The sequence below is a fragment of the Hyperolius riggenbachi genome, chromosome 5 (genome assembly GCF_040937935.1).
Source record: "Hyperolius riggenbachi isolate aHypRig1 chromosome 5, aHypRig1.pri, whole genome shotgun sequence".
NCBI lineage: Eukaryota > Metazoa > Chordata > Amphibia > Anura > Hyperoliidae > Hyperolius > Hyperolius riggenbachi.
This window is the reverse complement of record NC_090650.1, coordinates 351,129,641-351,146,514: the sequence shown is the minus strand read 5'-3', so window position 1 is coordinate 351,146,514 and position 16,874 is coordinate 351,129,641. Positions and strand designations below refer to the sequence as shown.

General features: G+C 43.8%; 1 protein-coding gene across 2 annotated transcripts in view; it reads left to right on the top strand.

Moving 5' to 3' along the window:
- The first annotated feature begins 235 nt into the window (after positions 1-235).
- Positions 236-16,874, top strand: part of TTPA (alpha tocopherol transfer protein) — a 64,900-nt gene continuing 48,261 nt past the window's right edge. Inside the window, exon 1 of one of the 2 annotated variants that reach the window (XM_068234791.1) lies at positions 236-476. In XM_068234791.1, coding sequence (XP_068090892.1) covers positions 273-476 — 204 coding nt within the window. In that variant the 5' untranslated portion in view covers positions 236-272. Of the gene's footprint in view, positions 477-15,864; positions 15,951-16,874 lie in introns of those variants that run through there. The other variant, XM_068234792.1, reaches the window with a different exon arrangement.

Sequence of the window (16,874 nt, the reverse complement as noted above, 5' to 3'; positions counted from 1 at the left end):
TTTCAAAAAATGGTGCAGGAGAAATATAAAAAAACAAACAAAAAACAAACAAGAAAAAAACGGCTGCTCTGCATTCATTGCTGCTTTTACAGCCCTTTCCTCTGTGAGCCCACTGGTCATTGGTCAGTGATGCCCCTTCCAGGCTAGTACTATACTAGTGTTTATGTAAGGAGGAGTTTCGCAGTCCTATAACTCCCACTGCTGCACGTGTTACAGCAGCAGACTGACTAGCAGAGCTACAGAAACATTCCCAGGCAACTTCCCTCCGCAACATGTCGGAGGCACAGGCTGACTTTGCGAAGGGAAACCCCAAGCTAAACGAATTACCAGATTACTCTCCAGTGGTGACACAGGCAATCAGGATCATACGGCAGAGAGCAGTGGATGACAGCACGCACTGGCCTCTGGGACTGTCAGATGATTTCTTACTGAGATTTCTCAGAGCAAGGGATTTCTGCATAGATCTGGCTTTCAAGGTAAGCAAATCCCATAGGTGACTATATGTATAGCTTCTGTTTACTATTTCACTGTTGGTGACAGGGTCATTGAAACACACAATCGTTTACTAGGGTGTGTAGCTGCAACCTTTAGGTAGGAAACACACTTGACTGTTTTTGTGCGGGTTTTCTGCACAGAAACTGAAAACTCATGTTAATCAATGGGCTAGTTCACACCTAATGCGTTTTACGCGCGCAGAAAAAAAAACTGACATTCTGCATCATCATTCTGCACATTTTGTCAGTTTTCTGTATCAATTACATTAGCTGCTGTGAAAAAAGTGTGCGTTTTCCTGCATAGAAACAGACTTAGTGTGCAGAAAATGTACGCAGAAAAACGCACGCAGAAAACGGAAAGACAAGTGTGTTCCCTGCCTTAGGCTTTGTTCACAGCTAAAATCGCAGTTGCTGAGGCCAGCATTTTGGTATTTTTTTTTAATATTTTTTTTTCCCCTCCCGACACTTAACTGCGCTACGATTTTTGTAAAGCTCTTTTCAAATCGCTTTTGCAGAGCAATTTGTTTTTTCACTTCCTGACGCAAGTCAGGAAGTGAATTCTTTGACCCGGAAAAGAATAAATACAATGTATTTATTCTTAAAAGCGCGAACGCAATCGCCACACAAAGCGATTTCATGAGCGTTTTTGCTATACCTTCCATTGTAGCAAAATCGCCCTAAAAATGGTACAGGCAGCGATTTGCTGAGCAGATCGGAAACAAGCAGCTCAGATGTGAACACTCTCATAGGGAATTATTGCACAAGCGCTTTTAGGGTGATTTTGAAAATCGCCGGCACGTAAAAAACGAAACGCAAAACGCCCTAGGTGTGAACAAGCCCTTATTGTAGGTACTCCAGTCCTTATGCTGTGTGTGTATATATATATATATATATATATATATATATATATATATATATATATATATATATATATATATATATACAGCATATACAGACATTGCATGTTCCTCATGTTGCCAGGGCCGGTTTAAGGGGCCCTGGGGCAAACTTCAGCGTTGGGCTCCCGCGCCCCCACCACCATTACCCCTCTGGTCCCCGGGGCCCTGCTGCAAGGATATTAGCAGCCATAATTACCTATTAGTCCCTGTGGGTGAGTGGGCGGGCAGCGGCTGCACTCTGAGACGCTGTCTCCCTCCTTCTCTATGACCCGGCGCTTCATATGTAAACACACGCTGGGTCATAGAGTGGGTCGGAGACAGCGTGTCTCAGAGTACAGCCACTGCCCGCCCACTCACCCACCCGCAGGGACTAATAGGTAATTATGGCTGCTAATATACTTACAGGTGGGGGGGGGGGGGGCAAAGAGAATATAGCAGGGTCGGCGCTGCTGGGGCGTCAGTAGAGGTCAGGGCCCCGGGGCAAATGCCCCCTTTACCTCTATGGTAGCTGCGGCCCTGTATGTTGCTGTAAATGTAATTTAATGGAGAAAATTGTGCCGTTTGCAACATCTCGGTCATCTGATAAGATGTAATACCAAAAGTGAAAATTTGTAAATAAAAGGGAAGAGGGGTTTTGATTGTCAGCATCCTAGTTTACACACATCATATGGACCTTTGATTCTGCCTACAAAGTATTGCAGTGGATAATAAGTAACACAGTTTATAGATTTATTGTCTTATAAATAACATTGTATTTATTGACCAGGAATGTGTGCAGATGCTGATAATATAGCTTGCATATAGTGCCAGACTATGAAAACTACAAGCATTCAAACTAAAATACAGGAGGGTAAAAAGTAGCAAAAATGGGGAATCCATGGAACACACCGTATACTAGCATTTTTTTGTGCGTTTTTTTGTTCGACACTCTGCGATCATGTTTTCCTTACACGATTTCCTGTGTTACAACATATTGTAATTGAAATGGTGCGCATTGTGTGAAAAAAGCAAAGGTTGTCCAATTTTTAAATGTTAAAAAACGTAAACAGAACAAGAACGAATGCAAAAATAAATCCGATTCCATAGCGGACCATTGACTTCAGTTTAGCATACATCAAAACGCACACAAATCTAACAAGTGTGCTCCCCAACTTGCACATTGGGCAGTTGCTTCTTTGCATGTGTTGCATTGCAGGCCACTGTAAATGTTATGTGTATATTATACCGCACCACAAAGTAATGCCCCAGTGTGAAACTATGAAAAGACAGAAATATATATGTACAGTGTCAAGCATACAAATTACTAGGCTGTGTTGCTTTTTTATTTTCCTGCTTGAAAGATAGAACATTCAAGTAGGTAAGTGACAGTTCCTCTCCAGCATAACTCAAGCCTGGTGCCCACAAGAGCTGTTTCAGCAACCATTTGTGCTTTCAAGGAATCACCAGTGATTCCAAAAGTGCTAGGCTAATGAAAGCCTAGGGCAGTGATTCCACAGATTGGCTGAAATCACAGTATTTAACAATTTTATTCAGGGGGTGTAGTGGCCAAAATTTGCTTTGTGTTTAGTAGTAAAATCGCTCTTGTGAATTGCGATCTCTAGTCGGTCTTAGGCCCAGAATTAAGAATTTCCTGGTAGAGAACAGCTTCTGATTGCAGGGGAAAGATAAAAAAGGTTAATACATTGTATCCCCGGGACACAGAAAGACTGCATCATAGAGCAGAGACAATAGAAACATTACATCTAATCTACGTTTTTAAACATGAAATAAAATTGTGGGATATCTAAGAAGTTATTTTAGGACTATAATAGATGCAGCTGTTTATCTCACCAGTTTATTTTCAACTCAGGTTCGCTTTAAAGAGAGGTACTAAATATGCAATACACAAAGTAATTGATGCAGATTTACTGTAATATGCACTAAATAACGTGGGAGTTTGACCTAAAGCGTGCAACATACTATAAGAACATGTAAAATATGTGCAAACAGACATATAAGAAGTACGTTTTTTCCAGAGTAAAATGAGCCATAAATTACTTTTCTCCTATGTTTCTGTCACTTACAGTAGAAATCTGACAGAAGTGACAGGTTTTAAACTAGTCCATCTCTTCATAGGGGATTCTCAGCAAGTCTTTTATTCTTTATAAATATATTTCCTAAAAAGGATTTAAAGAATGATGCTGGCCAGCTTCCCTGCTCGCTACACAGTTTTTTGGCAGTTGGACAGAGCAACTGCCGTTCACTAACTGCTGGTGCACATCAAAAACCGCTAGCAGATCTGCAAAACGCTAGCATTTTTTTATTTGTTTTTTATTATTATTATGAAGCGTTTTGCTTGCGTTTTGCGGTTTTGTGTAGCAGATTACAGATATTGTTACAGTAAAGCTGTTACTGAACAGCTACTGCAACAAAAACGCCTGGAAAACCGCTCTGATCTTTTTTTCGTTTTTTTCAAGCGTCTTTCCTATACTTAACTTTGGAGGCAGAAACGCCTACGAAATCCAAAAAATGCTGCAGCCTGGGAGTTTGCGTTTCAGCTAAAACCGACCCGCTCTGGTGTGCACCAGCCCATTGAAATACATTAGCCAAGCAAATTTACAGGCGAATGCGGCCGGCGGATCGCATCCAAATCCGCTCGGTGTGCACTGGGCCTAAGTGCTTTTGAAAATTAATAAATCCCTGAGAATCCCCTATAAAGAGATGGACTAGTCCAAAACCTGTCGTTTCTGTCAGATTTCTACTATCTACTGTAAGTGACAGCAACATAAGAGAAAAGTAATTTAATGCTCATTTTACTCTGGAAAACACGTACTTCTTATTTGTTTATGTTTGCACATATTTTAAATTTTACAATTTTTTTTTTTTGCCATAAGTGCCCCTTTGCACCTGGCTAGGGCACTGTACTCTCTTCAAAATGTAAAGGCAAACATAAAAAAAACTGTGCTGCCGCACTGCGTTATGACTTATGATGGCAACGCCCCCCTCCCCTGTTTAGGAATGGCTGCTCCAGTTTGACATAAATGGCTTTTCTCACCCCTCTGTGCACTTTCCTCATGATCCTTAAAAAAGTCTCTGTCTGCTTTGAGATGCTGTGGAGTCTCTCAGCGTTAGCACTTCTGGGCTGGGGCGTGCCATTGCTTGATCTTCCCAGTGTGCAAATGTTTGCCCTGTGCTCAGTACATATGACTATTTATAACAAACTGCCCTGCTTGTGTTTGGGTGCCGGATCTTTATAAGGTACATGTTTCTGTCTCTGAGGGATGCTTGGATTACAGAAAACAGGGATGTGATGTTTGTTAAATATCCTCCTAAATATGATGTTTGTTAAATAGCCTCCTAAATACATACCCGATAGCAAGACTGTACCTTAGGTGAAAAAAATAATTTAATTTATACTTACCTCAATGTTCCAGACGCTCTTCAGACCTGCATCCGGCCTTCCATTCGTCTTGCTGCTATATACCGTACCTGGTCACGACTGGGACCAGTCGTAGCCTAACACATGCGCAATGCACTCTGCGTGCTGCATGTATTGTGCTCTGGCACGGCTGTGCACAGCTGCCTAGTCTGAGAGCATCCTGGGCATGTTCAGTTCAGAAATAATCAGAACTGTGCAGATCATACCCAGCTGCGAGATACAGCCGTGCGGGAGCGAGTATAGAAAGAGCACACATATGGACAGCGCATGTACTCTGAAGATCCAGTTCCAAACGTAAAGACAGAGGGATGGCAGGACGAAAGGAGAAGAGGGATCTGAAGAGCCTATAGATCATTGAGGTAGGTATACACTTTTTTCACCTCAGGTTTCCTTTAAACAATTAATAACTACTTAAAGCAAACCTGTGGCTTTAAAAATAGAGCAAGTCGCATACTTACCATGGTAGAAGGAAATTTCTGGCGGCCACCAATACAGCACTGGGACCATCTGGAAGTTTTCAGCTGCGCTCCCATCCGTGAACAAGTGCGGCTGCACTGTGGAGGCGCATGAGTTAGACGCCTCAGGCCTGCGCAGAAGCACAGAGCCAGTTGGAATCGGCAGAAAAAAACTAAGCCCAAGTGGCTTTGTGACAAGAATAACGGCAAGTAGACCTCAGGTGTTTTTATCATGTCATTTTCTGTACTTTTTGTATTGTATTGCAAAAGTTACTGTAAATCCAAAGTTGTTTAATAAGGGGACAAGCAAAACAGTATATGTATTTTGGTACCTTGAGAGGATACGCTCAGGACACTTACTATTGAAGTACTGTATACCTGAAAAAGAAAAGTTACATTATTACTTCAGTAGTAAACCCAGTGGCTTCCCATAACCTCCTGAAGCCCACTGATCCAGCACAGGGACCCTCTGTACCTATTCAGCTTGTCGTGAGTCAGATAGGTTATTCCAGACATTGACAAGTGCACCTGGACTGAGCGTGTGACGGTAAGGTCTGTGTATCCCCAGTAAAGCAAAATGCTTGTGCCCAGAGGGAAAAAAGCCATGTGTAAGTGGCTTTGTTTTACTGGACATGTGCGGAGTTTATCAGAACATCCCGGTGGCAGTGAACCTACCATGGAGCCCGGAAGGTGAGTATTTACTACACAGCTCCCGCTGCAATTCTTTCTCTGCAATGGGTGGGGGAGCCCGGAGGGGGATGTCCGAGGAGAGGGAGGGACGAGTAAGGCCCCCCTCCCAGCAGCTGTGTTCCAGTGTGCCACTCCCCCCATCACTGCGCCCTCCTCCCTCACTGCGCCCTCCTCCCTCACTGCGCCCCAGGTGGACACCCAACTCGCCAATCCCAAGAAACGGGGCTGGACTCAAGCTTGATGCTCAAGCCAAAATAAAATCCAACCAAACAGACCATGTTATCATTAAACTGTGATTGTTTATAAGGCGGGGACCACACTTGTCCACGTAGAAAATACATGTTTTTCCTCAATTCAAATTTTTTGCACACTGTGTACGTTTATGTGCATTCAAACACATACACATTATTCCACAGTAGCTAATGATAGTCAATGAGAAAATGCACACAATGTGCAATATTATGTTACAAAGTTTTAGTCATGCATCTGAACGTTGCATCAACTGTGAACCATTCCATTGACTTATATTAGTTTTCAGTTGTAATGTGACTTTACATGTGGAAAAAAGCATGTTGTCAGCCCAAGGGGTGGTGAGCTTTTTTATTATTATTTTTTTTTTTAGTGTATCTTGGTAAAAGTGGCATGTCTGTAGCAGCCCATATTGGTAACTTTCTCCTAGAAGGGTACTTACACACTGATGCATGGCATAGTAGCAGACACTGTTTAGTGCGCTGTAACATGGTGCGATTCACTTTCTATGCACATTTCACGCCTAATCAATTGCGATGTGAAGCAGCTGATTCTGTTGTTATAATGCAGAAGAGGCAGTGCGTCAGAATGGCACTTGTTGACCCACACAATTTTTGTTAATCATGTGCACTTTGGTCAGTTGCTTCTTTGCTTGCGTCACATTGCCCCAATGTGACTCTAGCATAATAAAAATATCTACAAACAATAATCTCCAATACCTGCTTTCTCACAATAGCATTTAAAGGAGGCACTCAATGGGCAATCCTGACCCTCACCAAATACTGCCAAAATTGTTGGTGGTGAGGACTACACTGAGTGTAACAGAATTCACACTTCTGCTGAAACAATGCTGCGTGACGTCCTGAATGATGCATGAGACATTAACACTATAATTTCCCATGATCTAAAATGATTATTTGGTGACCACAGCTGACAGGAAAGCATTGCAAAAGGTGGTGAAATACCACAGGAGAGGATGTCCTGCATCCTGTTTCAATGTGTACATACAATTGGATGGGGCAAGCCTCATAGCTTTGAACAGGTCTTTTTTGGAGGAACTAAAGGTGGCCATACACTCGTAATGCTGGGCATACACGAGTTGACCTGGCGGCTTGATTAGCCGCCGGATCAACTCCTGCAGCGTCCCCGCGGGCGGCCGGATCGATTCCCGCTCGTCCCCGGCGGGTCATCGGACCTGTCAGAAATTATCAATCGAGCCATAAGCGGCTTGATTGATAAGGGCGCATCGGCCCGTGTATGCCCAGCATTAGATCATCACATAGATTTCTGGTTTAGGAACATTTTTTTACTAGGAACAGATTTCCAATAGATTTCAGTATGAAATCTATAGAAAATCGATCTGATGGCATTTTTTTGCCATCAGATTTCCATTAGGTCCAATGCAAAACTATAAGCAATCTCAACAGATCGACCTAGATTTTCCAGCATGTCAGATCGATTGAAATCGAACAAAATCGATCAAAATCGGCCGCATATCGATCGGTCAATTGATTTGCGATTGATTTCAATCGATCGGCCGCTAATCGGCTCAGTGTATGGGCCCCTTAAATCCCCCTGTCCCTCTTTCTCATTTGTCCCTCTTGCAGGACTCCTGTACAAATCTATGTAAATATATGTATTTTTCTACTTAAAAATGTGTTTAATATACTCTAAATGGTCTGGATTCTTTCTGGCATCAGTGGCTAGGGGTGTGGTGGGGGCGGGATTAGGGGCGTGGCAGGGGTTTATCGTAAAGTGTCCCTCTTTCTTATCTCAAAAGGTTGAGAGGTATGCAAGTCTGACGTTTTGAGTCTTTTAGGAAAAAGCCATTCTCAGGCCTTGTTTCCATTGCGTTACGTTCGCGTTGGCCGTTTTTTTTACACTTTTTTTTTCTAGATTTATGTGCGTTGGACGTTTTTGTTAAGCGCTTTTGCAGAGCGATTTCTGTTTTTGTTTTTTTTTACTCTTTGATCTGGAAAAGAATAAATACAATGGGCTTGATTCACTAACCGGCACTAAGTGTTAGCGCCGGTGTGAAAAGCCTTTTTTTCCCCCTAGTGCTCGCAAAGCTACTTTGCGCGCATCCTTGCTCACTACGCGCACAGCGCGGGGGTGCCTATATTAGTGCGCGGTGCGACGTCGCACCCACTGCCCCTTAAACGTCGCACGGCGCATCGGGTGCCCCTGAAACAACACATTAATGGGGCACCCGATGTGCTGTTATCAAGGGGCAGCGGGTGCGATGATATCAGCGCACCACGCACTAATATAGGCGCACCCGCGCTGCGCGCGCAGTGAGCGGGGCTGTATCCAATGTGTGGGCGCAAACCACCTAACGCCGTGGTTTGTGCACACTAAGTCTTACGGCACACTAACCAGCTTAGCACCGGTTAGTGACTCAAGCCCAATGTATTTATTCTTAAAAACGCTCACGCAGTTGCTGCACAAAGCGATTTTGTGAGCGTTTTGCGTTTTCCTATACCTTCCATTGAGGCGGAATCGCCTCAAAAATGGCCCATGCACCGCTTTTCTGAGCGGATCTGAAACGAACCGCTCAGATGAGAACTCTCTCATAGCTCTTCACTGGCTACCAGTTAATGAGAGGATTCAGTTCAAACTCTTAACCCTAACCTACAAAGCTCTCCACAATCTCTCTCCCCTGTACATCTCCTCACTAGTCTCCAAAAACCCAACCGCAATCTAAGATCTGCACACCAGCTTCTTCTACCCTCTTCTACAATTACCTCCTCACATTCACGTGTACAAGACTTCTCACGTGCCTCACCCCTCCTCTGGAATGCCCTTCCACAACACATCCGCCATTCTCCCACCTTTGAAATCTTTAAACACTCCCTCAAAACCCACCTTTTCCGACAAGCATATTCTCTAGCTTAGGCCATGCACCCACTAAATAACCTAATTGCGCACTGCCTGTACATATACTGTATACTTCCCCACCTCTTGTTTCCACCCCATTCCTTTAGATTGTAAGCTCGCAAGGGCAGGGCTCTCACCCTTTTGTGTTAGACATTTATACATTTTAGTCATCATGTTAAATCAAATTGTAATCAGCAGTGCTGTATTTTGTATCAGTGTTCATATTTGATGTATATCATTGTCTGTATCATTATGTATCCCTTGTTTCTTTTCTTACATTGTACAGCCAGGGCTGTGGAGTCGGAGTCGTGGAGTCATATTTTTAAGGTCAGATATACACATCTGATTGTGACTGTATATATGATGTGTACACAGGAATCTCTTGTTCGACAAAAATTCATTCGGACGACATTTTTTTAACTCGTTCATAATCGATTGTGTCCACCAACAGAGATTATTTACAATCAATCCGATCAGAATTTCTGATCGCTCAAATGATTTTTCGCTAGAAATTGGACCGTTAGTGGCCACCCTTAAAGTGAACCTGAACAGAGTAAAATTATTTAAAATAAACACATGATGTACCTGCAAATGCATATTACATATTTACCTCAGTTCCTCTCAGAAGCTAACCATTTTCTTCTTACAACGATTCCTTCCATTTCTGACATGATCAGTTGCTGTCAGTTATAACTGAAGGGACAACTGATGTGTAAGGTAATGTCCATGTATCCCTATGCAGTAAATAGCCGGGCGTTTTTTTCTCCGTGGAGAGAGGGGAGGCGGGACCAGGCACCAGAAGTGGAGTGATACGGAATCTTCTGGATGGCTTCATGGGACAAGACACAGCAGGTAAATATAACTTTTCGTTACAGCAGTGCTTCAAGTTTTTCTATTTTAGCCCTGCCCATTCAGGTTGAATGGGCAGTGCAGGGATCGCCTTTCCCCGGCAGTTACCGGCGTTTGTGCAACCGTCGCATTTCCAATGCCTAAGTTGCTTCCAGGGTCGTTTAGCACCGCACTCCTGTGTGTGAATAACACTGAGATCCGCCAGAAGCCATCAAAATGAATTGCTTTTATGCATGCATGGCAGGTAAGATGCCGGGCGACCAGGTTCAGACGTCAGCTAAACTGGCCTTTAATTTCACTTGTTTCAATGCACGGGAATACATCCAAATCAAAGAAAAATACAGGACTTTGAGCTGCACAAGCTTTATGCTATACAGAAGAGCAACATCTGGCTGGGCACTGCCATTGCTAAGCTGATGGTATATTTAGATCTGTGCCAGGAGGATTTTAGCAATCCTAGTCTGTGTTAACAATGTGATATACTTTCTCATTGCATCCTCAGAATTCCCTGTCAGTATCCCTGGCATGAGGACAGTAAATGAGGACATTTCCCAATGAAAACACAGGCAGTGGTAGAGAAAACAAACACATATTCTGACCCTTCCCCCGTTTCCTAATTTATGTTTGTACAGGTGTTATCACATCAGCAAACAGCAAGGTCACAGAGAGAAACTGTAAACTGATTTTGTGTTGGAAGTCAGTGCAGCAACTTGTTACCAGCAGGGGAGACCTACAGCCCTCATGGTAATTCAGAAACGTAACTGCAGGGGTACAGTCAGGGCATGTGCCATGGGCGTCTCGTACTGCCACTCCATTGCATCCTTGGTGTTCTCCATACAGATACTAGTTCTTATCTGGGGACATTCTGCCGCATGGTTACACCTTGTAGGTAAACAAGCTGGCTAACCGTTATTTGCGGGATGTTTATAAGCTGACCTATTGCGATACTCCATTCTTACAGCCTATGCTTCACTTCACATGTTAAAATATTTGGAGGGCGCGCCCCCTCCCCTGGGGCTGATTTCAGTGTTTGTTATAAGCGCAGTTTTCCCTAGATATGCCTCTGTGGGAATTACTATCTAAAAAATGTGCCTTGATTATACATATCCCATAGACACACACAAAGGTTTGCAAAGCCACAGAGTTTCCATGTGTGTAGCTCCCTAACTCTCCTCCCACTTCCTTCCACTCAGATTTTGCAGAGCAGTGGACCTGCATAATTTATCTAATTTTGGTGACAGGATAGGTCCTCCTCACTCCTCTGTGATGTCACATGCTATGCAGTGTGAGGAGCCACAAGGTGACTGGCTGCACAGAGGAGTGAGGAGGGCCTGACCCGCTGTGCTCTGCAAAATCAGAAGTAGAGGGTGGGGTAGTTAGAGGAGGAGAGTCTGGGAGCGCACCCAAGGAACCACGGGAGAGGAGCAGCCTGTCAAATTATGCACAGGGCTCAGCATATATAAGTCACACCTCTGTATTAACCTAATTATATGATTTGGATCTGCTATATAAAACCTTGGCCTCAATTCACTAAGAAGTTTAGACTAGTCTACTGATGATTTTTAGTCTACTGATGGCTTGGTGTAATTTTTTATACATGTTTTTAGACCTGGTCTAAAACATTCGGTAATTGGGTCGGTAAAGCAAGGGCAATGATCAAAAGATGCCATTCACAAAGGCAAACAAGCAGTAACCTCGCCCACTTTTTCTGACAGATTAGACCAGCTGATTTCTGTCGGTATAGTAATTCTGTGAGGTATTTTAGACATAAGGATGGAACCTTTTGAATTAATTATGCAGGAGTTTAATTGTATCCAGAGGAGAGCTCATCAGAGGAGAAGGATGTGAGTCCTCGTTTGTGAATTGCATCTTTTGATCTTTTACCCTGCTTTACCGACCTAACTACAGAATGTTTTAGACCAGGTCTAAAAACAGGTCTAAAACATTTGGTAATTATTAGTGAATTCCCTTTGATGCGATCAGTAGACTAAAAACCATCAGTTGACTAGTCTAAACTGCTTAGTGAATTGAGGCCAAATGGTAGGTTGACACTAGAGATGGAGATCATTAGGAATGGATGCCATGTTAATGTTGCTGTGTGTCTGACTATGGCGGTAGCACAGTGTTCACTCTTCCCATGGGGAAATCACATGGTATGTAAAGACGGAGATGTATTTAGTTCATATCAGCATGTCTGAAGGAGGAAGCATGTGCGCCAGAACAAAACGTCATGTGAGCATGCTGCAATCTCTGCTTTTGAACAAACTGTTTTTTTTTCCTGGAATGCTGCTGTGAAACATTTGTTTAATAATGAAAACTGAAACGCTTTTACTGCTGTTCCCCGCTTACTGCCTGGATGCCAACTGTCACAAGGAGGCCTAGTGGTGAAATGTCTCTCCAACAGGAACATGGATAACAGTTACAAAAACTGAAAACAATGTAACCTTTCTCTGCTCTTTGGGTCCTTTCACGCTATACATGTTGGAATGCAATGGTGGTGAAAAGCCGCATTGTACAATAGGAATTGGGATGTGACATATACAGTGAAGCATATAGGACATTGAATTATGCTTCACAGCCACTGTAAACACGCACGTTGCACAGCATGCTGCACGTTACTCTGACGTAGTGTGAAAAAGACCCTAAATCGTAAAATTGAGTGCTCCTTTAAGTGGAGTTCCATCTATAACTACTTTTTTTTTAATGTACCTGTAACGTTAAAAAGTGTGCCAAATGGGTACTTACCTCAATAGAGGAAAGCCTCTGGATTCGTCGTCGTCCTCCACTTGGTCGTTCTAGCGCTGTGTTCTGCCGAAAATTATCTGTAACCCCAATGGCTCCCACCTCATAGGCATACGCAGGGGGGTATTATAGCTGCCCAGAATCCCCCCCTCAGACTAGGGCCGGTGCAGTGTCTGGGGACAGGCACAAGTTAAGACACCAGAATATCTGCAGGCATCCTGCAGCTTACAGCACTGCCCCCTTTCTTTCCCTGCCACAGTTGACTTTGGATGGAGCAGCAGCGTGTGTACAGAGCATGGAGCAGCAGCGTGTGTACAGAGCATGGAGCAGCAGCGTGTGTTCAGAGCATGGAGCAGCAGCGTGTGTACAGAGCATGGAGCAGCAGCGTGTGTACAGAACATTGAGCAGCAGTGTATGTACAGAGCATGGAGCAGCAGTGTGTGTATGGAGCGTGTGTACATAGAATAGAGCAGCAGCGTGTGTACAGAGCATGAGCAGCAGCGCGTGTACAGAGCATGGAGCAGCAGCATTTGTACAGAGCATGGATCAGCAGCATTGATACAGAGCATGGTGCAGAAGTGTGTTTATAGAGCATGGAGCAACAGTGTATGTACAGAGCATGGAGCAGCAGTGTGTGTACAGAGCATGGAGCAGCAGCGTGTGTAGAGAGCATGGAGCAGCAGCGTGTGTAGAGAGCATGGAGCAGCAGCGTGTGTAGAGAGCATGGAGCAGCAGCGTGTGTAGAGAGCATGGAGCAGCAGCGTGTGTAGAGAGCATGGAGCAGCAGCGTGTGTAGAGAGCATGGAGCAGCAGCGTGTGTAGAGAGCATGGAGCAGCAGCGTGTGTAGAGAGCATGGAGCAGCAGCGTGTGTAGAGAGCGTGGAGCAGCAGCGTGTGTAGAGAGCGTGGAGCAGCAGCGTGTGTAGAGCGCATGGAGCAGCACCGTGTGTAGAGCGCATGGAGCAGCAGCGTGTGTAGAGCGCATGGAGCAGCAGCGTGTGTAGAGCGCATGGAGCAGCAGCGTGTGTAGAGAGCATGGAGCAGCAGCGTGTAGAGAGCATGGAGCAGCAGCGTGTGTAGAGAGCATGGAGCAGCAGCGTGTGTACAGAGCATGGAGCAGCTCCAGGGAACTTAACAGAGCCAGGTATGAGCACAGCCCTGTGCCCTGCTGTGTGAATGCTTCACTTTCCCCTCCATTACCAATGTCCGCTGTCCTCATTATTATCTGTATCCAAACTGCTCCTGATCGATCCCGTTTTCGATTGGGAGCAAATCTGACATGTTGGAAATAATCGTCAGATCCTGTCAATTGGACAGGAAATTGCATTATGTGTACGCAGCATGATGTCCTACCATATTATTATACTGTATTGTGCGCGGCTGAGAGAGACATTTCAGTATTCAGTATTATTATTATTATTATTATTGGTTTAATATTCCCTTACTTTGAATCCGTTATTTCCCCTACATCCTCTTTGGCTAAACCTAAAAAAATAAGCTTTGATGAGGTTGTCCTTTAAGCTTTGTTTTCTTGTACAGACGTATGTGATGTGCTGTTTCTAGGTGTAGGGTAACTCAGCGTACTGATTGCATCACACTGTCTTGTGCGGAGCTGTCAGTAGGGAAGGGAGGGGGAAGAGAGAAGAGCACATGTGAACCAAATGACATAATCCTGACCAGTTACCAATCACACACTGGAAAAATTATGTGCTTCATATTCAGTTCTCAGACCGTTGCTGAAAGTATTTGTTTACAAGCACTATCATACTCCATATTGCAAACTACATATTGCTGTGGGGTATACATGGATCTGCTGTGTGTCTGATCAGCTTGAGGCTTACTTTCCTTTAACCCAATCGTATCTCTCATATTAAAAATTAAGTGTAGTATATACATATTTACTAATGCCAGGAATAATCTTTCGTAAAATCACTTTCATCTAACTGTATAATTAGTTTATAAAGCTAGGTTCATACTGAGGCGTTGCCTTGTCTGCTCTGTAAAAACAGAATAGCAACTCAACAGAGGGAAAAAGTTGCATTGTGGGATACACGTGCTATGTGATGCATACAGTGAAGCATACAGTGCATAGAAAGTATACCTCACTGAACTGTAAAGGTTGGGTTCACAGTGGGCCATTGTGTCATAGTGGTTGCATTGTAATGCAGAATGTTGTCTGACACAACCCAATGCAATGTGTAAAGCTAAGTACCACACTGCAAATCCGTTTTCTGATTCTGATTCTCAATTCCGATTTTCCCTGAATACATTCAACAGAAAAACGGATCAGAAGACGCAGCATGCAGTAAAGATTAAATATCGGAATCGGATGTAAAAACGAATTAAAAAGCGGAATCTGAATCGGAAATGCATGCAGTGTGCAAGAGGCCAAAGACGGATCAGGGAAAGTGCGTCCATTAACGATCATTCCCTGATCTGTCTTTCACGAACCTGCAACACAAAAACAAAAGACATGATGCGAACGATTGTTTAAATTATTGCGTATATGTTCATTAAGTAATTGACTTTAGCTGAAATCTTAACTATCGTGTAAGAAGTAAGTTTCTTCCAGAGTAAAATGAGCCATAAATTACTTTTCTCCTATGTTGCTGTCACTTATAGTAGGTAGTAGGAATCTGACATTACCGACAGGTTTTGGACTAGCCCAGCTCCTTAAAGGGGGTTCTCAGGGTTTTCTTTATTTTTAAAAGCACTTAGTGAATGGCAGTTGCTCCGTCCAACTGCCAAAAAACTGTGCGGTGAGCAGGGAGGCTGGTCAGCAACTTTGTATAAGGGCCCATTTCCACTTGTGCGGTGCGAATTAGTCACGGAAAACACGAAAACAAATTTGCACGCGGATGTGAATTTTACCGGGAATTCACAGGCGTTTTCTCATATGTTAATGAGTATGTAAATTTAACCATGTCAATGCCTGTGTGCTTTTACATTGATTTTATGCGAAAATGCCTACGAATTTGCGGTAAAATTTGCATGCATGCGAATTTCCTATTAAATACATCGTATACAAAGGGCTCTGCCGTGCAGATTTTTTCTGCACAGAAAAACGCTCAGAAATCCTGACAAGTGGAAACAGTCCCATCCACTTGTATTGTCTATGCGAATCTGCATGCAAGAAACGCATGCAGATTCGCTCTAGTGGAAACGGGCCCTAAATATTTTTTTCAGGGAATGTCTTTATAAAGAATAAAAGCCATACTGAGAATCTCCTATGAAAAAATGGACTAACCCAAAACCTGTCAGATTTCTACTACCTACTGTAAGTGACAGCAACATACAGGTGGGAGAAAAGTAATGTATGGCTCATTTTACTCTGGAAGAAATGTACTTTTTATTTGTATGGTGGGGTATGAGTGTCTGAGCACCCTCTAGAAGAAAGGCACAGGAGACAAAAGCGGGAGCCCAATAGTGCAATATGTTGAGACAATCGTAATAATAAAAGGTGAAAACACTACTCACAAAGGCGGGTTGCAGGGGGGGCAACCGACCACAGGAAGCAGGTGGAGACAATAAACCCGACTCCACTCGGGGTGGTCACTATGGACCTAGATGTGGCCGCTCTCCTTGGAAAAGAAAGGAGACAGACTTCCACCGTGGTGCAAACCACATGTGTCCTGTCTCCACCCCTCAGACTGGGAAGGTATAGGGGTATAGAATGCACAAAGGGAGGCTCCCTTCGCCTAATTATTCTGCTAGTCTGGCACTGTCATTGGCCTGAGGAAGCGGGCTCAGACCTGAGATACGCGTTGCCTGTGCTACTAATAAAATCTTTTGTTACTGCAAGGATTTTCATTACTGAGGTAAGCTATCTCAATTTCTTTTCATTTTTAAACTGATTTTAAATGCTTTTATCAACCACCAGGCTGCCTCTTTCACCATATTGTTCTTATTTGTATGTGTTTTAAATTTAAAGATTTTTGCGACAGTTCCTCTTTAAAGGGAAGCTACAGTGTAAGAAAAAAGCCAGTTTTACTTACCTTACCTTACTTATGAGAAAATTCATACTGCGCCTGTGCAGGACGGTCCCGACGGTGGGAGTGTGAATGAGGACGCGCAGGTGCAGTGCCGGAGACAGGCTCAGTCAGCAAAACTGAGCAATGGCGGGGGTCCAGAGGATCGTCGCGTACAAGAGTGGGCACAGGGCAACTGCAGGGGGCTGGTAGGAGCCCCAGGTAAGTAAAAG